General features: G+C 51.8%; 2 protein-coding genes across 2 annotated transcripts; both read left to right on the top strand.

Moving 5' to 3' along the window:
* Positions 1–6,257: 6,257 nt before the first annotated feature.
* CALHM1 (calcium homeostasis modulator 1) lies at positions 6,258–9,350 on the top strand. The gene is made up of 2 exons (XM_069864240.1): positions 6,258–6,806; positions 8,883–9,350. The coding sequence occupies exons 1-2, from the start codon at positions 6,258–6,260 to the stop codon at positions 9,348–9,350; spliced, it is 1,017 nt and encodes a 338-aa protein (XP_069720341.1).
* Positions 9,351–14,683: 5,333 nt separating this feature from the next.
* CALHM2 (calcium homeostasis modulator family member 2) lies at positions 14,684–18,165 on the top strand. The gene is made up of 2 exons (XM_069863989.1): positions 14,684–15,378; positions 15,460–18,165. Exons 1-2 carry the CDS (start codon positions 14,836–14,838, stop codon positions 15,874–15,876), a joined length of 960 nt encoding a protein of 319 aa, XP_069720090.1. The 5' UTR covers positions 14,684–14,835; the 3' UTR covers positions 15,877–18,165.
* Positions 18,166–19,193: the final 1,028 nt, after the last annotated feature.

Genomic DNA, 19,193 nt, shown 5'->3' with positions numbered 1-19,193 from the left:
GAGAGATGCCTGCACCGACAGCCCTGGTACCCAGACCAAATCCCCCCAGCCCACTCTGTATAAAGGAGGCTTTGCCCTGCAGACACTGACGGGCACTGTCACACCTCTGCACAAAGCAAGAACCAGCACGTAGATGACAGTGGTGCTCTCATCTTCCCCCAAAATTCAATCCCAAAGGCCCCACTCCAGGGTGTGCCTAGCAAAACCTCCGAAAATAAACTAGCTCTGAAGATCCAAAGGTCCTGGACACGCTGTTCGTGGCATTTCTCAGTCAAGCACTCTGCACAGCACTTTTGTCATTTAAAGAGTTTGCAGCTTCTTACAGCTGTGATAAAACCCTCCTGGCTCAAGGAAGGATTTACCCATGGCAGCAACATCTGGCTGTGTATGCAAATGAACCAAAGCAGCAGCTTCACAGAGGCTTGAGGAGGTCCTGAGTGTTTCGGTGAAACCTGTTTCAGAGTGTTAGCAGTGTTGATGCAGAAATGATTTAGCTGGCAACTCTTTTAGTACCACACCAACATGTTTACTCAAAAAGTAAACTCAATTCCTACATCTTCCCATCTGCTAAGAGCTCCAGCTGCCCCCAGCCCAGCTGCCAAACTGTTCAGCCTCCCTCTGACCACCCATCAATACCCCTGTGCATTTTCAAACAAAATACAGCAATACACTGAAATTCACGGAGCAGCATAAATTTCATTGAAGATACCTCTGGATACGTGTCCCTGGATCGGGTTGGATTTGTGGAAAGAAAAGGAGATGGAGGCTTTGCTTAACATATCCAGAGGCACACACTGTGCTGGGAATCAGGTGACGGCTCTAAGCACGAGCCCTGAGCCATGGAAAGGACACGCTGATTCTGCCTGAGAAGTCTGAACACCAACTTTAAACACTTGCCTGCTAGATTTTAGTACAAGCTAATCTACCCAGAGGATAGATGCTTACATCACCTAGTGGGGTATTTGCATCCTTAGTTTCAAAACTGTTTGAATGTAATCTTACCTCTGAGCCTCTAATGCTAATTACCTGCTTTTTTTCCAGCCCCTGTTGTAGATGGTGCTGTTTTGGCTGATATTTCTGTCTGGCATTGCTGTTTGGATGCATTAAACTCTTCACTGCAAACTAACCCAGTGCAGACACGTATTTTCCTCCAGACTGAGGCTCACGCCGATGCTCACTTTGTACCTGGGAGTAAGGGGTGCAAGGCAGAGGGGCTGTGAGGAGAGTAGGTAGAGAAGAAATGTCTCCTTGGCTGAGCATGGAGAGATGGGGGAGCAGGGCCTCCAGGAGGAAAGAAAAGAATGCGAAAGAGGCAAACAAACCTGCCAAACAAACCCAAAATGAGGGGTCACGTTGAAAATGTGTAATAATCCCTCAAACTAACTCATTGATCTTCTGGGAGGTGCATCACCTCCTCCCTAGGATGTCACAGGGAGATGCCTGGCAAAGGACAGAGATGCCAAATAATTTTATGGTCCATCTGCAGGCAGCTGCACCCCTGCACCAGCCTGGCCAGGGCTGCCTGGTGCAGAAGGATGGGCTGCAGAGATTTTCTTATTTGCGTAGCAAAATCAGCCCTGGCTGAATCCCTGAGCTCCCCTGGGTGTGCTCAGAGAGGGCACAATGCCAGCTGTGGCCCATGCCAGTTGGGAACAACATAGTGGTCATCCCACTAGGAGCTCTTAGGTCCAGGGAGCTTCTGAGCTCTCTTTTGAAGCCAGCATTGCACTTTGAATTTTGTCTCTGGTTTATTTTTATCAAACACGACATTGCAAATCTCAGGCTGAGGCTCGGTTCAGATACACCACTCCACACTAGTCAAATGAGCTGTTTTCCTAGCCCACTCAGAGCAGAGTCCACAGCTCCCCTTTGCATGCTGCTTTCCATGTTCTCAGGTATTAAATCATCCCAGAGTGGCTGCAAAATATGAAATGCAAAAAAGAGGAAGAGGAACAACTTTATTATCTGTATCCAGAGGATTTAAGAGTGCTGCCATAGGTTTTAGCAGGTCTACAAAGGCTCACACACTGCTGGGAGGGTCAGTCTGGTCACGGGGGAGCTCCAGTTGGATGGAGTCAGGAGTGCTCATTCCTGCCAGCCTCCCCAAGTCCCATACTGTCCTCCCCTTGAAAGCCAGGGAAGAGCTCTTCTCCATATTGGTAAATGGTATTTGGCACTCCGTGACAAGGCAAGAGAAATGAACCCCAAATGCAGGAAATTCAATTTAAACAGAAGAAAACACTTACTTTGATGGTGATGAAACAGGCTGCTCAGAGAGATTGTGGTACCTCCACTGATGGAGATATTCACAACACAATTAGACGTGCCCCTGAATGTGCTTTGAGTAGGAAGCTTAGACCAGATGATCTTCAGAGGTCCCTTCCCACGAGCTCTGCTAGGACCTTGCACCTTCCTGAGAGAGTGGGAGCAGAGGGTCATTCACAATCTTCAGCAGCTCTTTGTCTCTCAGGGCTGGTCTGATGCCTGATCTACAGATGTGACTGACGTGCTCAAGGATCCTCACCTGCCAAGAGCTCATGAAACAGCAGGGCTGACTGCAAAGAACTTCCCCAATCTCTTCCCAAACTTCTCTGGCTGGAATTCTAGCTGTTTTCTTGTCCCTTCTCTCTGTGTCCTACACCGACTGGGACATGCAGAGTTCCCCAACCTCCTGGCTTGGTGCCTGTCTTGGCATCCAGGTGCAGTATCCCGCTCTGGGAGCTCTCCCAGGAGATGGTTTCCAAAGCATGAGCAGGCAGGATTCCACTGCCTTCCCTTGCAAATTGGTTGGAGTGAGCTTTCTGCTAGCAAGCTCACCAAAACAAGGTCCTCCCTAACAAAGCAACAGAGAAGGACCCAGGCATTGGCTTTATGGGCTCTTTTTAGAATCTCACTGACTTCTTGTCGACTTCAATGAGAAGTACCAGTGCTCTACACCAAGCAAGCTCAGATCCTGCATTCATGTTTAATGAAAGGCAGAGTTTTCCTGGAGATCAAAAAAAAATCTCTGCTTTTTACAAGACTGATTCATGCAGGCTTTAATGTGAACTGCTCTTCAAAAAGCCACTCGTCAGGTGAAGAGGGAAGCCAGCCTGAGCTCTTAGCTAGCAGTACAGTAATTCTCATCTATATTCATGCAGCTAAATCTCTTCCCATTTGATGAGATCATGCAATTAACCTCTCCATAGAAGGCAGAGCTAAAACAGCCCAGGTATTACCCGCATGCTTTGTTCTCACCTCTGTGGTAGCATCTCAGGGTGTACGTGACATTATCAACTGAGCCTCGGGGCTGCTATGGGGGGACACATCAGAAACTGCAGCACTGACTAATGGTCGAAACAGCTGGTTTGGCTTCCAACCTGTGCTACTGACGCACTGCGAAACCTTGAGGATAAGTGTCTCCTGCACGACAACCAGCAATGTACAGCTCACCTTGGTGCCGTGTCCCACAGCCACCAGTGCAGCCGTGCTGGGGCCCAGACAGCCAGATGCATCTTGATACTCACTCTGACAGCACAGGAGGGGCCTGGACTGGGGGGACTGAACACCTTGCTGGCAGCCAGCACTGAACCACCTGGTTTGTAGCTACTTGTAGTCCCAATACTGCCCCATCTTTTGGCCAGCTTGAGGGAGAAACCTCATGCATCAAAGCTGCTTTGTGACCTGGGAATGGAGGTGCAGGAGAGCATCAACAACACAATCTACTTCTTTCATATTCATGCTGTGGGAGCTAAGCCTAGCTGAGCTGTAGCTATCATGGGCTCTTCTCCCAAGGGACAGGGGACAGGACAAAAGGGAATGGCCTCAAGCTCCACCAGGGGAGGGTCAGGCTGGACATTAGGAAAAAATTCTTCACAGAAAGGGTCATTGGTCCCTGTCCGAGGCTGCCCAGGGAGGGGTTGAGTCCCCTTCCCTGGAGGGGTTTAAGGGACGGGTGGATGAGGTGCTGAGGGACATGGGTTAGTTATTGATGGGAACGGTTGGACTCGATGGTCCAGTGGGTCTTTTCCAACCTGGTGATTCTATGATTGTATGATTCTATGTCTCAGCATAGTTTGTCTCTGTTCTGGCAGGCTGGGGAGGAGGCTGCCTGGTCAGCCCTGTGCTGGCAAATGCGCACAGGGTATCAGCACCAAAAAGCCCCCAGCAACGAGATGAACTGAGCTGAGCCTTTGTGAAAGGAGAGAGGGATGGAAGCGATGAGGAAGCTTTGCACCCCAGTATCAACACAGGGTCCACGTCCCCTGCAGACTCAAGCTAACTCTGCCCGGGCTGCTCCTGGTACACCAAGAGCAAGGAGGGTGATGCAGGGATTCAGGTTTGCTGGGGGCCAGATCACCTGGTGTTGCCACTGAACTAACAAGCCCAGGTGAAGTGGCCTGGCTAAACTGCCAGCAGCCCTGTCCTGTACAGAGCAGCAAGCCTAGCAGCCGGCTAGCTGAATCCTCAGTGCATCACGCACTGGTTGCGTGGGAAATGTGCCCTTAGACACCTTAGCCTCAGGTCAAGGCACCTGGCCAAATCCCAGCCCCAGCCCCTCCTGCTAAATGGATGCACATTGCTGGCTCAGGTAGTCCTTGCTCTGCACTTTCCAGCAGGATTTGAGTGACCTTCAGAGAAGCAGCAGGTTCCCTACACCCTCAGCCCCTGGGGCTGCCAGTACCCACTGGTCTGAAGGGCAGGAAGGGTTCGACGCGGTGATCCGGTATCAGTGGGAAACACCGTTCCTCCGGGAACAGCAGCTGCCCTTGGGCCAGGGAAGACACTGGCAGGATTTACTCATCCTCCTTGTATCCCCAGTTCCTGCACAATCCAAATTTATCAAGAGGCTGGGACTGTGTCCACAAGAGGCAGCTGCCTGAGAAGTCACTCAGCCTCCACTGCTGCCATTCAGAGGAAAGTACACTCAAGCCCTTCAAAAACGTTCACTTGAATTGCGTGAAAAGAAGAAATCTCAGAGGAAAACCTGAATCTCAGGGCTCTGCTCCGCAGGGAGGGTGTCCTGAGAAAGAAGAGGCACCAGGGGCTTGAATGCTTTCAGCAGGACCTGCCTGTGGAGCAGGATTTGTCCTCTGTGCCCCTGTTCTTGCAGCCTTCTCTCCTTCCCCTGCCTACGTTTCTCCAGCCCTAAAGCCAAGTGAAGCACCTTACACCTCTGGATGTCACCAGACTACGTGAGGCAGGGCTTGAAGGATATCTTAGCAAGCCCCGAGGGCACAGGGCGATGACAACCAAGGAGCCACCAGTGTCATCTTATAAGCCTGGCTGAAACCTGGACATTTGTAGGGTGCAAAGAAGCAAATAACAGAATTCAGCAATACAGATACAACACCCCTCCTCATCAGGCCTGTTCTCCAGCCCCCTCACCAGCTTCGTTGCTCTTCTCTGGACTCGCTCCAGAGCCTCAACATCCTTCTTGTGGGGAGGGCCCAGAACTGACCCCAGGATTCGAGGAGCGGTCTCCCCAGTGCCGAGTCCAGAGGGAGAAGAACCTCCCTGGCCCTGCTGGCCACGCCGTGTCTGATCCAACCCCAGATGCCCTTGGCCTTCTTGGCCACCTGGGCCACTGCTGGCTTTACTCCTCCTTCCTCTGCCTTTCCTTTTCTCTTCCCTTCCCTCTACAGAATAAAACAGAAAAAAAAAAGGCATTTTCCAGTGAATTGGAAGCAGGTACAGACCCCGGGGCTGGCAGACCTGTGGGGCACTTGTTTTAGATACCTGCTGGGGTGATGCAAACACGGGGAGCGGACAAGGCTCTGGTGCCCTGATTTTCCCTGCGTGCCAGCACTGCAGAGGGGGGGCATCCAGCTCCATCCTGGGAGGAGCAGCCTCCTCCTGCATTTGCAAGCAGAGGCCCATCAGCCAACTCCCCTTTCTGAACAGGTTGCTCTGGGGAGGACGCAGCCGTGGTAACACCTGAACCTTCCAGCCAAGGGGATCGGTGACCCAGAGGCTGCAGAAATGGGGATGTGGAGAAGAACAAAGCCCAGTTTAGCAAACCAGAAACAACCTGGGTCCCACAGACCCAAAGAAGAGCAGGGGGAAGCAAACGCTGAACATTTGCAAGCAGCCAAGTCCGCAGGAAATAATATTTTACTTTTTTGCTTTAAATATTTGGGCTGTAAGAGCACATGAAAGAATCAGTGGCTGCCCAGAGACTTGTTGATGCCCCTCTTTGAAGAGGGGGACTGAAAGAGCAAAGCAAACCGAGGTCATAGCTTGGACCCTGGTAGGAGGAGGAATCACATCAAGGGAAGATGGACAAGTTTCGGATGATCTTCCAGTTCCTCCAGTCCAACCAGGAGTCCTTCATGAGCGGCATCTGCGGGATCATGGCTCTCGCCAGCGCCCAGATGTACTCAGCTTTTGATTTCAACTGCCCCTGCCTGCCAGGCTATAACCTGGCCTATGGGCTGGGCATCCTCCTGGTGCCCCCCCTCATCTTGTTTCTGCTGGGCTTCGTGCTAAACAACAACGTCTCCATGCTGGCAGAGGAGTGGAGGCGACCCCAGGGCCGGCGAGGGAAGGACCTGGCCGTCCTGCGCTACATGTTCTGCTCCATGGCTCAAAGGGCCACGATCGCCCCCGCGGTTTGGGTCGCGGTGACCCTGCTGGACGGCAAGTGCATCACCTGCGCCTTCTGCACCTCAGTGCCCGTGGGGACCCTGGGCAACGCCAGCCACCCCAGCGTCTCCCAGGGGGAGGTGGAGAGAGTCCTCGCCCGCATCCCCTGCAAGGAGATCTACGACGGACAGGAGCTCATCGCAAGCGAAGTGGCCATCAGGTACCTGCGCTGCATCTCACAGGTAAGAGGCACCATGGCTGTGCCCTCGCTGGTGGCTGGGGTTTAGGTACTGCCAGCCTTTGCTCTCCCTGCTAGGGAATCTCCTTGTTGAAATCGAGCTGCAGGAGGAGAGACTCATGATCCTTCTTCCTCAAGCTCCGCCAGGGGAGGTTTAGGCTGGACATTAGGAAAATTTTTTTCACAGAAAGGGTCATTGGACATTGGAAAAGACTGTCCAGGAAGGGGGTTGAGTCACCTTCTCTGGAGGTGTTTAAGGCACGGGTGGACAAAGTGCTGAGGGACATCATTTAGTGTTTGATAGGAATGGTTGGACTCAATGATCCGGTGGGTCTCTTCCAACTTGGTTATTCTACGATTCTATGATTCTATTCTATGGTTTTGCTGGGGTATAAGATGTTCAGACTCATCTCCAGGGAGTTATGCCCCCAGTGTGGAGCAGAGATTCACGCTGTAGGTCATCGTGATAATTTGGTCCCCACTGCTGCCTGGGCAGCCTGGGGGGGCAGGGCAGCAATAAATGACCAAGACATTTCTTTAGAGCAAGTTCAGAAGGGGCTGCTGTGGATGTTACTCTGTGGCTGGTGGACTATCACTCCCTTCTGTAATCCACCAGTTGCTCTTGCTGCTTATTATAACATGTATAAGTGACAGCCTGATAACCAGCAATGCCACTTGCATGGAAATAGCCAGCATGTGTTTATTAACCATCGCAGGGAACCTCAAGTGAAGAATCACCACTACCAGTATGTCCTCGTAATTTCCCTTTAAGCCTTCAGCTTCTGGCCATGTTAGAGACCGGATGGACTGACCCGCTCTGGTCACTCATGTACTTCTGTTTAAAAGCAGCACCTCTCCCTGACTTCCTTAGGGCAGACAGAAATTATTATCCCTAGTTTAAAAGAAAAGGAGGCACAGGGACTTCTCCAAAGACACAAAGCAGATTTTCCTGGGTAGACTCCAATTACCAGCTGCCGGGAAGTACTGGGAGCCGCAAAACAAGAGGTGCCACCTAGATACCCCCCCTCCCAGGTGCTCTTTTAGATGTGTGCATTTACAGGGCTGTTCACCCTTGAGAGCTCTGCCCGCACAGCCCAACGGCAGCAGGAGCCGAGACCGATGGGAACAAGATAGACTGGTCCTGGCTCTGCCCTCGTTTCACCCTTCCCATCAGACCCAATTAACAGGGGAGCCTGTCGCCTCTGCTCACCCATGACAGATGCCACCAAGCCCAACAGCTTGAGAAAAGCGTTAGACAGCGGCTTAAATACAGGGAGTACCTGGAAGAATGTTAGCTGTGAGTCAGAGGACACGGAGTATCCCGGACTTGGGTATCAGAGGCAGGATTGAGGGCTGGGTGCAGGACTCAACCTGCTTATACTTACAGTCACCGCGTGCTGATGCCACCCACGCACGGCGAGAAGCGGAGAGGAGCTGCCTATGGGTGCATTGAATAAAATGTTGGTGCAAATGCACTGGAGCCGTACATGGTACTTATCAGCAGTACATACCCCTGGGGAAGGGGCTGGAGAAGAAGAGGAGCAGCTGAGAGAGCTGGGGGTGTCTAGCCTGGAGAAGAGGAGGCTGAGGGGAGACCTCATTGCTCTCTACAACTCCCTGAAAGGAGGTTGTGGAGAGGAGGGAGCTGGGCTCTTCTCCCAAGGGACAGGGGACAGGACGAGAGGGAATGGCCTCAAGCTCCACCAGGGGAGGTTTAGGCTGGACTTTAGGAAAAAATTTTTCACAGGAAGGGTCATTGGTCCCTGTCCGAGGCTGCCCAGGGAGGGGGTTGAGTCACCTTCCCTGGAGGGGTTTAAGGGACGGGTGGACGAGGTGCTGAGGGACATGGTTTAGTGATTGATGGGAACGGTTGGACTCGATGATCCGGTGGGTCTTTTCCAACCTGGTGATCCTATGATTCTATAGATTGGGACTCCTTGTCCAGCTTTACAATGTAAACGCAGCTCAATATCAAAAAACCCAAAGGGGAGCCAGGCTCGGTCACAGCCTGGGGGGCTCCTGTCACCTGGTGGGAAGTGCCAAGCACGAGCTCTGCCTTGTTCCCCCGTCCTCCCTGCAGGCTCTGGGCTGGTGCTTCGTGCTGCTGATGACCACGCTGGCGTTCTTGGTCAGATCCCTGCGGCCCTGCTTCACCCAAGCTGCCTTCCTGAAGAGCAGGTACTGGTCCCACTACATCGACATCGAACGCAAGCTGTTCGACGAGACCTGCACGGAGCACGCCAGGAGCTTTGCCAAGATCTGCATCCAGCAATTCTTCGAGGGCATGAGCACGGACCTGGCAGCCACTGGCAGCCACCAGCCCAGGGAAGCCCCTGCAGATGCAGGGGAAGCTGCCAGGAAGCTCTTGGGCATCACCGACCAGGGCACCATGAACGTGGCCCTGAAGAGCTGGCACCGGTGCAAACCCCCGCTGCACCTCCACCCGCCCGCCCTCCCCATCCACAGCAGCTGGGCAGGCGAAGAGCAGCCCCCTGCGCACCCCCCTGCACCCCGAAGGGAGAGAGCTGCCTACTACAGCCGGGTGTGAGCTCACTGGGCTCTGTGGAGGCATTTAGGAGAGGAGGCAGGGGCCAAGGCCAGCACCGCGGTGGCTGCAGGGGCACCCCAAGGACTCAGCGGGGTCGGTGCCAGCCCACCTGCTCTCACATCCAGTCCTACAGCACTGGTATTTCAAGTTTTGTGCTGCCCAAGGCCGTGATGGGCAAGCCCCAGGGACACCAAAGGGCACGATGCCTCAGCCGAATGGATGTGCCAAGCATCCCGCACCACCAAGCACCAGGTTTGTGCTGCAAAAACTGTGTGCAAAAACTTCCTTTCTTTTAGCACACGCTCAGCACCAGGCATCACGCATGGGTTTAAGCAGTATTAAATATTCCCTGGTGGGGAAACAAGCTGGGGCTCTGCGTTTCTCATGCCAAGCTGTGAAACCCCTGAGGTTTCCCTATTACCCCTCCACACACTACATCCCTACAGACACACACACCTTCCAGGCCACGAGGACTTTTAAAATAAATTTTATACAAGCAACAAGCTAGTGATGGGGCATCCCATATTGCACTACACATGAGGGGAACAGCGTGGCTCAGCGTCCCAGGTACTATTCAAGGAGGAGCCCAAGGAGGTGCTCCTTGAAGCGGTAACTAGACAAGGAGAAGAGCTATCATAAAATCACAGAATTGTAGAATGGTTTGCATTGGAAGGGACCTTAAAGATCATCCCATGAGCAGGGACACCTCCCACTTGATCAGGTTGCTCAAATCCTCACCCAACCTGGCCTTGAACACCTCCAGGGATGGAGCAGCCACAACTTCTCTGGCAACCTGTGCCAGTGCCTCACCACTCTCACAGTAAAAAATTTCTTCCTACTATCTAATCTAAATCTCCCCTCTTTCAGCTTAAAACCACTACCCCTTGTGCTACCCCTGCACTCCCTGACACAGAGTTCCTCCCCAGCTCTCCTGTACCCCCTTCAGCACTGGGAGGCTGCTAGAAGGTCTCCCCAGAGCCTTCTCTTCCCTAGGCTGAAGAAGCCCCTCTATCACTCACCAGCACGGGGGGCAGGGGCCAGGCCGACCCCTTGCCATAAATCTGCTGGAGGACAGTTTATTATTGCAATTTTACCTAGATTTCTCCCCTGACAAAAACACTGATGTTAAAAACCCACCCGGGTGTTTGTTTAAAGAGCCAAATAAATAATTCAGGCTTACAGTTCAAGCTCCGTGCTCGGTCATAAGGAGCCATAAAAGCTGTTTGTTATAAAAGTTGTGAGTGTTTCTTTATTTGAATGCAGTGGATTGGGGGGGTCCCTGGGCCAAGCCTGGGGTGCTGAGGGCTTTTTGCTGGTGTGTGATGACCAGAGGCAAACCACAGAACCCAAGGATGATAAGATGAAGGCTCTCATGGAAGAAACTGCAGTTCCCCGGTGGCCCTGATTTTATCACCCATAGGCAGAAGGAAAATCACTTTTGAGAGAGTTTTACCCTTGCCACATCTCTTTCAAAACGCTCATCCCCTTGAAATTCCTGCTGCTGCGTTCTTGTTCAAATCAACATTACAGCTGGCTGGTAATAGAGGTGACTGTCATTTGCATAGACCTTAATTTTCAGCGTGCAATTCCACAGAGGCAGTGGGGAAAAGAGAACAAAGGACCAAAATGACAAGGAAATCCTCTGAGCTGCTGCGAGAGCACCTTAGCAAGCCCGTAGTCAAGGGCAGGCTGGATCTGGCTGACTCCCAGGAGAAAGGACTGTGACACAGATCTATCATTAATCTTCACATCCCAAACTTTAATTAAACCACCTACCCAGAAATTAATAGGCACAAAACCTGATTTACAAAGCAAAGGAGATGAAAAGATAAAGGCGGTTTCATCTCTATTATTTGCAGTTGAGCGCTGTCAATGGCTCACGGAGAAAGGTGCACTCGGAGTCCCCACAACCACAAGCAGCACGCAGGGCTGGCTGGTTCCACAGCGCAGCTTTTGTGCTTTTAATTTAGAGTTTGAGGATCAGAGCTTTGCCCCTGCACAGAGCAGGCAGCATTCCTCGCTCCCCTGGATTTGGGGACCTCTTTTATCACCTTCAGGAGGAGATCCCTCACTATGGAACCTGATGTGGCCCCTGACATCTCAGCTGGGCTGCAGCCCCAGAGCTGAGCCTGGGTACCAGCAGTGCCCCAAGCACAGAGCGAGCCCCAGGAGCCTCCGGCTGGCAGGGAAACCAGTCCAAGCACGGAGGTTTGGAAGCCCCAAGAGATGCACTGCACCCAAACGCCTGCGAGCTGCAAAATCCAGCCCAAGGATCTAGGGGTAAGAAGGAGGACTCAGTCCAAAAATCCCAGCTGAACTGCTGATGCCGGGCTACACTTAGCTTTCTTCAAGGCAGAGAGAAACGTGGGTGTTGTTGAAAATCAGCCTGTGCTGAAGGCATCCTCTGGGAACAGCCGAGTTTAACCCTGGGGACACAGTGACAAGGAAGCTGGGGAAGGATGGAGGCCTCCAGCCTCTGCAACAGGCTGAGCAGGAGCTGGAGCCAAGGGACAGATAGCAGAGAGGAGGGAGCAATGCAAGGGAAAACGTGCTCAGCTGCCTCGCAGGCTTCGTTCCGCAGAGGAAGCAGCAAGCGGAAAAGCAGGAATGCACCGAGCTGGCCACGTACCCCCAGCTCCCCCAGCTCATTCAGCCCCAGCACACCTCGCAGCAGCCCCTCCGCTCAGTCCCAGGCAGGGGGAAGCGAACCCTGGCTGCCCCGCAGAGCTCGAGGACAGCGGATTCCTGCCTCTCCAGAAAACCCAGCCAGGCTGGTGCCTTCCCACTGGCTCCCATGAACAAAAGCAGCAGTTCCTTCCTCTCCAAGCCAAACCAAGGATTTCTCCCACAGCATCCCCTGGGGACCATGGGGGCTGTATCTGCCCCCTGGCTGGGGGGGCTCTGAAATTTGCCCTGTGCATCCCAGGGAGGCACCTCATCACTCCCATCCTCCAGGCAAAAACGGGGCTCTCTCAGCCAGCCTTTGCACAGCTGCATCGCAGGTCTGAAAAAGAACTATGAGCTTTTTCCAGTGACTCATTCTCAGCCTTTCCTTTCCCTTCCTTTTTATTTTTTTTTTCTTTTTAAAGGCACAACCTCAGCCTTGCACCCAGCAGAAGCCAAGCGCCTGCTCTTCGCCCCACCCAAGCACAGGGCCCAAGAACCACCTCCTCTCTCCTCCCAAAAGACGACAGCCGGGGGCACGTTACAGACTGAAAAAGGAAGCTGCTAAACTCCTAACACTGTTTTCATCAGCTTTCGCTTCACCCATCAGGCCAGCGTCAACCGCATCCCCACGTCTGCACAGCCTCACGCGCTACCGGGAACCCCCCAAAGCCCAAGCAAAACCACACAAGGAGCAGAGAAGCCTCCAGAACTGGTTTCAACAACTTTTCAAGTAAGTGAATTCATTTTTTTCTTGCTTTCATGCATGCTTTAGGGGTAGACTTTAAGAGGTGGATAGAATTTATCTACACACAACTTTTCCCTTCCCTTCCTACCCCCAGACAGGCACCAACCAAGCAAGGAAGGGTAACCACCCCAAAACAGCATGTTCCCTTTTGCCAGCTCCTCTTATTTTTGCTTTCCCGGCTGCAAGAAACTGTCAGAAGGTTTGTGGGGCCTGGTTTATCAGGGCTATTTGCTGGTAACTCTAATAACAGGGTTTTGAATGAACAAGTTTGCAGGTTTAGCGTTGGGCTGCAATGGTCGTGCACCCCAAAAGGCACAGCTGGAGCTGGAGGCCTGGCTCCCCAGCACCTGGCTGCAGGTTTCAGCTGGCCCAGCTCCTCTGCCAAGGGAGTTTTGCATATGGAAAGCTGGGAAGATGGAGGAAGACAGCAAGGGCTGTTTGTTTTCGAACTCAACAACATCCCAGCACGACTTTAAAGGGAGCACCGTGGGTTAGACACATCAGGGAACAGAGGCCAAAACAGGATCTGGTGAGGCAGCAGAGGAACCAAAGCACAGGACTGAGTTAAAGCACAGTGAATGAGCAAACCTTGTATAAGAAATTTAACAATTAAGCCACCTTTGTCTCCTCTGCACAAAGGTCACTGCAGCCTTTTCCCCGCAGCCGGGGTTGGCCTGGAGAAGCCTTCCTGGGTGATGCCAGCACAGTGCAAGCTACCAGAGACAGTTAGTCAGACACCCAGGTCCTTCCTGTCTCCAGCAAACCCCGGTGACGGCAGTTCCTCTGAGGCCAGGGGGTTTCATCACACTGGTGAGGGCTCCCAGAGCTACCGAGGTGCTTGGGGCTTCCCAAGACAGGGGGGATGCAGTGCAGATGGAAAGTCAACTAAGAAATTAATTAAATGCAGGAGGGAATGGGGGAAATGGCATCACTGAAGAGGACATGGATAGACCCACCCAATCATTTTCCTGTCCTTCAAGAAAAGGGCACATGCTTTCCTCTGCTTGGCCCTGACTGCCTGCACACCACACAGCCCTGACAGTTGGGCAGGCATCCCAGTATAACCAGTGATGTACTGGGAGCAGGGGCTGCAGGAAGCAACACAGGTGAAGGGCAGTGAAATGCATCTCTGGCATCGAGGTGTACTGGTCAAGAGACCTGAATTCAGGCCACTAAGTAGAGGCTGAGCAAGAACTGTGGGCCAGGATGGTGAGTACGGTTACGTGAACCAGCTGTAGGAGAGGAGGAGATGATCCTGCCACACCTAATCCTAGCAAGAACTCCTACATGGTTGCTGCATCAGCTCTATCAGCATTGGTTTGTATCCTGGGTCATCAAAGATAAGCTTCAGTTTCCCAGGATGTTAACTTCTCTTGCAGGTAGCAAGAAGCCCTGAGCATCCCCTCATCCCTTTCCATACCCCCATTCATAGACCTGCTGGGTCATCTCACAGCACCTCTTGCTGCCTCCCTGCTGTACCTTCACCTCTTATTAGATATTAATTCATCAGGTTTGAAGGAGGAAGTAACACCCACCACACTCACAAGGGAGCAGAGCACTAGCTCACAGCTGCCACACGTGCCTGGATTAGCATGAGTCAGGGGTAGGGCTGGGGACACAGCCCAGTGCCAAGGCTCCAGTCCAGTTAACCCAGTAACATGACGTCCTCCTTTGTTGTAGGCTTGGGAGAGCAAAAAGTGTCCGGCGGTGACGCTGACCAGTAATTGCCTCTGTGGGAAGTGACTAAAACCAAAGAGAAGAAAAGACAAACACGCAAATAACAGCTGTCCAATTGGCAATCTTTGCTGCAGAGATGCTTTTGGAGACCTTAGTGGAGAAATGCAACAACTGAGGTTTTCAGACGTTGTTTAGGCTGAATCCCTCTTTAGCTCCTTCAGAAATATCCCTGATATCAGCAACCAGCTCCAGAGGCTGAGACGCCAGGCAGGAGGTAGGGAGAGCACTCCAGCCAGCCCAAGGCTACTTCACATTGCATCGTGTCCCTCGGTGCCGGGAGGTGGCCCAGCACAGCCCCCCGCTGCAGTACACACCAGCGCTCACCCTTGGGATGAAATGGCTGCCCTCATCGCTGAAAACTTCCGCTTCCTCTCATTGTTCTTCAAGAGCAAAGATGTGATGATCTTCAACGGTTTGGTAGCTCTGGGCACAGTGGGAAGTGAGGAGCTCTTCTCAGTCTTCGCCTTCAACTGCCCCTGCTCCCCTGCCCGCAACTACATCTACGGGCTGGCTGCTATCGGCGTCCCAGCCCTGGCCCTCTTCCTCATTGGTGTCATCTTGAACAACCACACCTGGAACCTGGTGGCTGAGTGCCACAAGCGTGGCACCAAGAACTTCTCTGCTGCTGCCACCTTCCTCCTCTTCGGCTCCATCATGGGCCGGGCAGCCGTGGCGCCCGTGACCTGGTCAGTCATCTCGCTGCTGCGCGGGGAGGCTTACATCTGTGCCCTCAGCGAGTTTGTCAGGCCGGCCTCCCTGGACAAGTTCCCAGCCGACCATGGGGCTGAGGTGCTGGCCAGGTTCCCCTGTAAAGACGTACCTGCAAACCTCACCAAGTACAGGGACGACGTGACACGGAGGCTGAGATATGAGTCCCAGGTAGGCACGCCAGGAAGAAAGCCACACAGTGGGTAAGACCGCCTTGCCATGACCTAATGCAGCCTCTCTCCTCTCTCTCAGCTCTTCGGCTGGCTGCTCATTGGCATCGTTGCCGTCCTGGTTTTCCTCACCAAGTGCCTGAAGCACTGCTGCTCACCACTGAGCTACCGGCAGGAATCTTATTGGGCCCAGTACCGCTCCAACGAGGACAAGCTCTTCCGCCGCACAGCCGAGGTCCACTCCAGGATCCTGGCAGCAAAGAACGTGAAGCAATTCTTTGGCTTTGTGGCTCTAGACAAGGAGGAGAAGGAGCTGGTGCAGGAGTTCCCAGTGGAGGACGTCCAGCCAAGCCCCCAGTGGAACGCCATCACTGGTGTCTACATCTACCGGGAGAACAAGGGTTTCCCCCTCTACAGCCGACTCCACAAATGGGCAAAAGGGGTGGAAGGGAATGGGCCAACCCCAGAAGGCCACGAAATGCTCTTTTTGGCTTCCTAAGACAGAGGGGTGCTGGCAGCAGTTCCCCAGACTGCCTGGCAGACCTGCAGTTATTGGCGTGCGGCTGAGGGATTCACTGGGAATGTTGCTCCAGGATTACTTCAAAGCAGGTAAATACGATCAACAGCCTCAATGTAGAGGCTGATAAGCAATACTCTGACCTGGGGAACCCCTCCCTCAGAGACAACTAACTTCTCACTGCTCCCAGAGACAAGAGGAGCAAAGAGTAGATGCACACCTTACCTCTAGTCTGCCAGTGCACCCTGCTGTCTAATGCACCAGCAGAAGCTTTGGGGAGCAAGAGGCGAGCATGACACTTCTAACTGTGACTCCTGCAGCCCTGCTTGTCTCCCCCGTGGCAGGGTCTGCCTCAACCACCCCACACACCTATTTGTTTTACTGACATTGGCATCTTCTCAGAGAGTTGTGCAGTGCCTGTTAGGCAGGCAGGTCTCAGAGCCCTTTACAAACTTTACAGCACAAGGAAGAGAGAGAAGCAGCGAGTAAATTCCTGTGGCAAGTGGGATGCAATAGCACCTGAGAAGGAACAGGTCAGTAATACAGCAGCACAGCAAATAACTGAGAGACTAAGGCAGGAGGAATCACCAATATTCCTGTTATTCCAAAAGACACTCTGTAATTACCAAGTTGGAACTTGGATAGTACACCAAACACCCTTTGTTCTTACCAAAGTGCCTGGCAAACTCTAATGAGTCCAGATGGTCACAACCAGCAGTTTATAAACCCAGAAGTTGGCACCATCAGCAGAATAGCTCTTGGGTGAGGTGGCTCAGTGGACGCTGAGAGGACGCAGCACCTCCAGTGAGCCACACCACTGTCTTGCAGCTCATTGCATTTCTCACTCAACCATTGGATAAGCTGCAAGTTGCAGCACAACCTCAACCAGAATTAGTTTACATGCATGTATGTATTTATACGAGTATATATAGTGTATATGCTATGTAATTATAGTTAGCTGTATTCATGGAATATCTTTCTTTGAGGGAAAAGGGTCGAGAAAGTTGCCGGCCAAAAGAGCACAATACAATCACCCAGCTGCTGCACTGGGGACTGCAGCCCTAGGGTCATGAAAGAGAGTAGGAACGGGGTCGGAGCCCTCTCCTTACCCTTAACACTGAATTTTGTTAAATTCTTCCCGCTGCCTTAAATGGTCCCTGCAGCAGAAGGTTTATTTTATGGACATGCTGTGAGAAAGCAAAGTCACAAAGGTTTAAAATTACTGTCCTCACCATGACACTGTGCTGACCATGGCTCCAAGGCTGCTCTTCTGGCACCGCACAGTCCCTTTTCTCCCGAGAGTCAGCCCTAGGTACCCAACACTGTTTCAAGAGTTGGCAGGACAATGAAGTTTATTTCTCCTACCTGTACTGTTTCCTTTTACACTGTGCCATTTACCAAAAAGCCTTAAGTTGTTAAAAAAATTACTCAAGCACACAGAACTCAGAGGGCCTTATGCACAAGGACGTTTGAAATAAATTATTAAAGCAAGCGTTATTTCTCTTTGCCTTCTGAGTTTTTTTCAGGGGGACACAAAAGGCATAATTAAACATACCCTTTGAACTCAAGGATTGGAAACTTATTTTTTCTTTCTACCAAACATTCAGATTTTGACCTATCCAGATGACCTCATAATGACAAGTTTTAAAGTATTACCACATATTACAAGTTACTAACGCTGCTTTTTAGTTCTTCTTGCAGTACTAACACAAATCTTGAACATCAGGATATACAACTAAAGCAAAGGATAGAAAACTTACTTAGAAACCTCTTTACAAATACATCCTCTTCTAAAAAAGAACTGGAAGGCATTCCCTCATATAAAGAGTCTGGAACACTGCTTAATAGGTGAGGGTGAGGCATCTCAGGATCCCTCTCTTCAGCTTCTCCACAGATTTGGCTTGCATTTGTGGGAAGGCTTGGCTCCCAGCCTCACCATCAACTAATCTGCAGGAGCAATCAGATGCAGGTTAAATGAAATTACAATAACTTGAGATGAAAGAGAGGTCATTTGCATTTCTTCTCACGAGCCCTGAACATCCAGACACACATGCCACCCCCACACGCAGGTCAGCAGATGCAAGGTAGCTTGCCGAAACAAAGCAGCATTCCTTACTTCCTTTACTCCCCTCACCTTCTTCCTTGATGGTCCTAATTGTTCCTTTGAACCACCTCCACCCCAGCTCCTTCTCCTCCCCTCCTGCTCCCCTGAAGGAAAGGGGCAAGACACGCAATGCTTGAGAATGGATTTGTTTATACTAAGAATAAACAACAAGCCTAAACCAGCTTTTCCTCTGTTTACCTGCCTTCTCTTCTCCATTAACTCCAGCCACTTCCCAGATGCTGGGATGGGCTAGGAGCTTGTCCAGCTTGTCCATTTTCCCTCCCTCTTTTTGGAGAGGCATGTTTGAATGGACAGCTGACAGTGAGGAGTGGAGCAAGCCACTGCACTCAAAAATACTTGTTTGCAGTTACAGGAATTTCTTTTTTCCTCCTCTCCTCTGCCACCCCAAGCATGACCCCTAATGAGATAGCCCTGAGCTTCCAGCCCTCATAGTCCATCAGCACCCTCATGAATATCCCTGCTGTCCCCACCACATGTCCTCCCTCAGTGACAATGCTGAGGTGATGGATATTAGCCCACATGCCTTTACACACCAGCCAAGAGGGAAATGGAGCTGCCTGGCTTCCTGGCATGCTGAATCACACAGGCTGCAAGCTCACACTCTTTCTGCTTTTCCTCCAAACTTGGAAAACAACCCCATTACAGAGCAGCCTACCAGTTAGGGCACACTTCCCAGCTGCAAGATGGGTTCAAACCAGGCTCCTCCAGTATAGAGAATTACACACAGCTCTTATTTTCCCTGCTGACTACTGTAGAGACTATAATAGCCCCAGTAGTCAAGAAGAAACAATACCTCAAAGGGATCTTGGTTTCTATTGCAATGCTTATTTACATATTCTATTATGTAACTAATTAATCCAAAAGAAAAAGCCACCACCATTGCAGCTGTGTTCTTTAAAAAAAGCAGCAGCTGCTACTGGATGTTTCAAGCAGCCTCCTCTTCTAGAAGAGCATTAAGCAAAATCTCAGCACAGTACCCTGCTCTCCCTGGGAGCAAGAAGTGAAATGACTTGTTTCTGGATCCCAACAGACGTCAGAATGAATTAAATGCTGAATCACTCAGCCTTGCCAACACCAGGCGTTCACGGAGACAGAAGAGCTCCATCCTGTAGAGCTCTGGGTTTGAGTTCAGAGCACCTACAATGAGCAAGACTCATTCGGTGTTTCAAAGCTG

This window comes from Phaenicophaeus curvirostris, chromosome 9 (genome assembly GCF_032191515.1).
Source record: "Phaenicophaeus curvirostris isolate KB17595 chromosome 9, BPBGC_Pcur_1.0, whole genome shotgun sequence".
In the NCBI taxonomy this organism is placed as follows: domain Eukaryota; kingdom Metazoa; phylum Chordata; class Aves; order Cuculiformes; family Cuculidae; genus Phaenicophaeus; species Phaenicophaeus curvirostris.
Note: the sequence above shows the minus strand (reverse complement) of the source record. Positions and strands in the feature narration are given on the sequence as shown.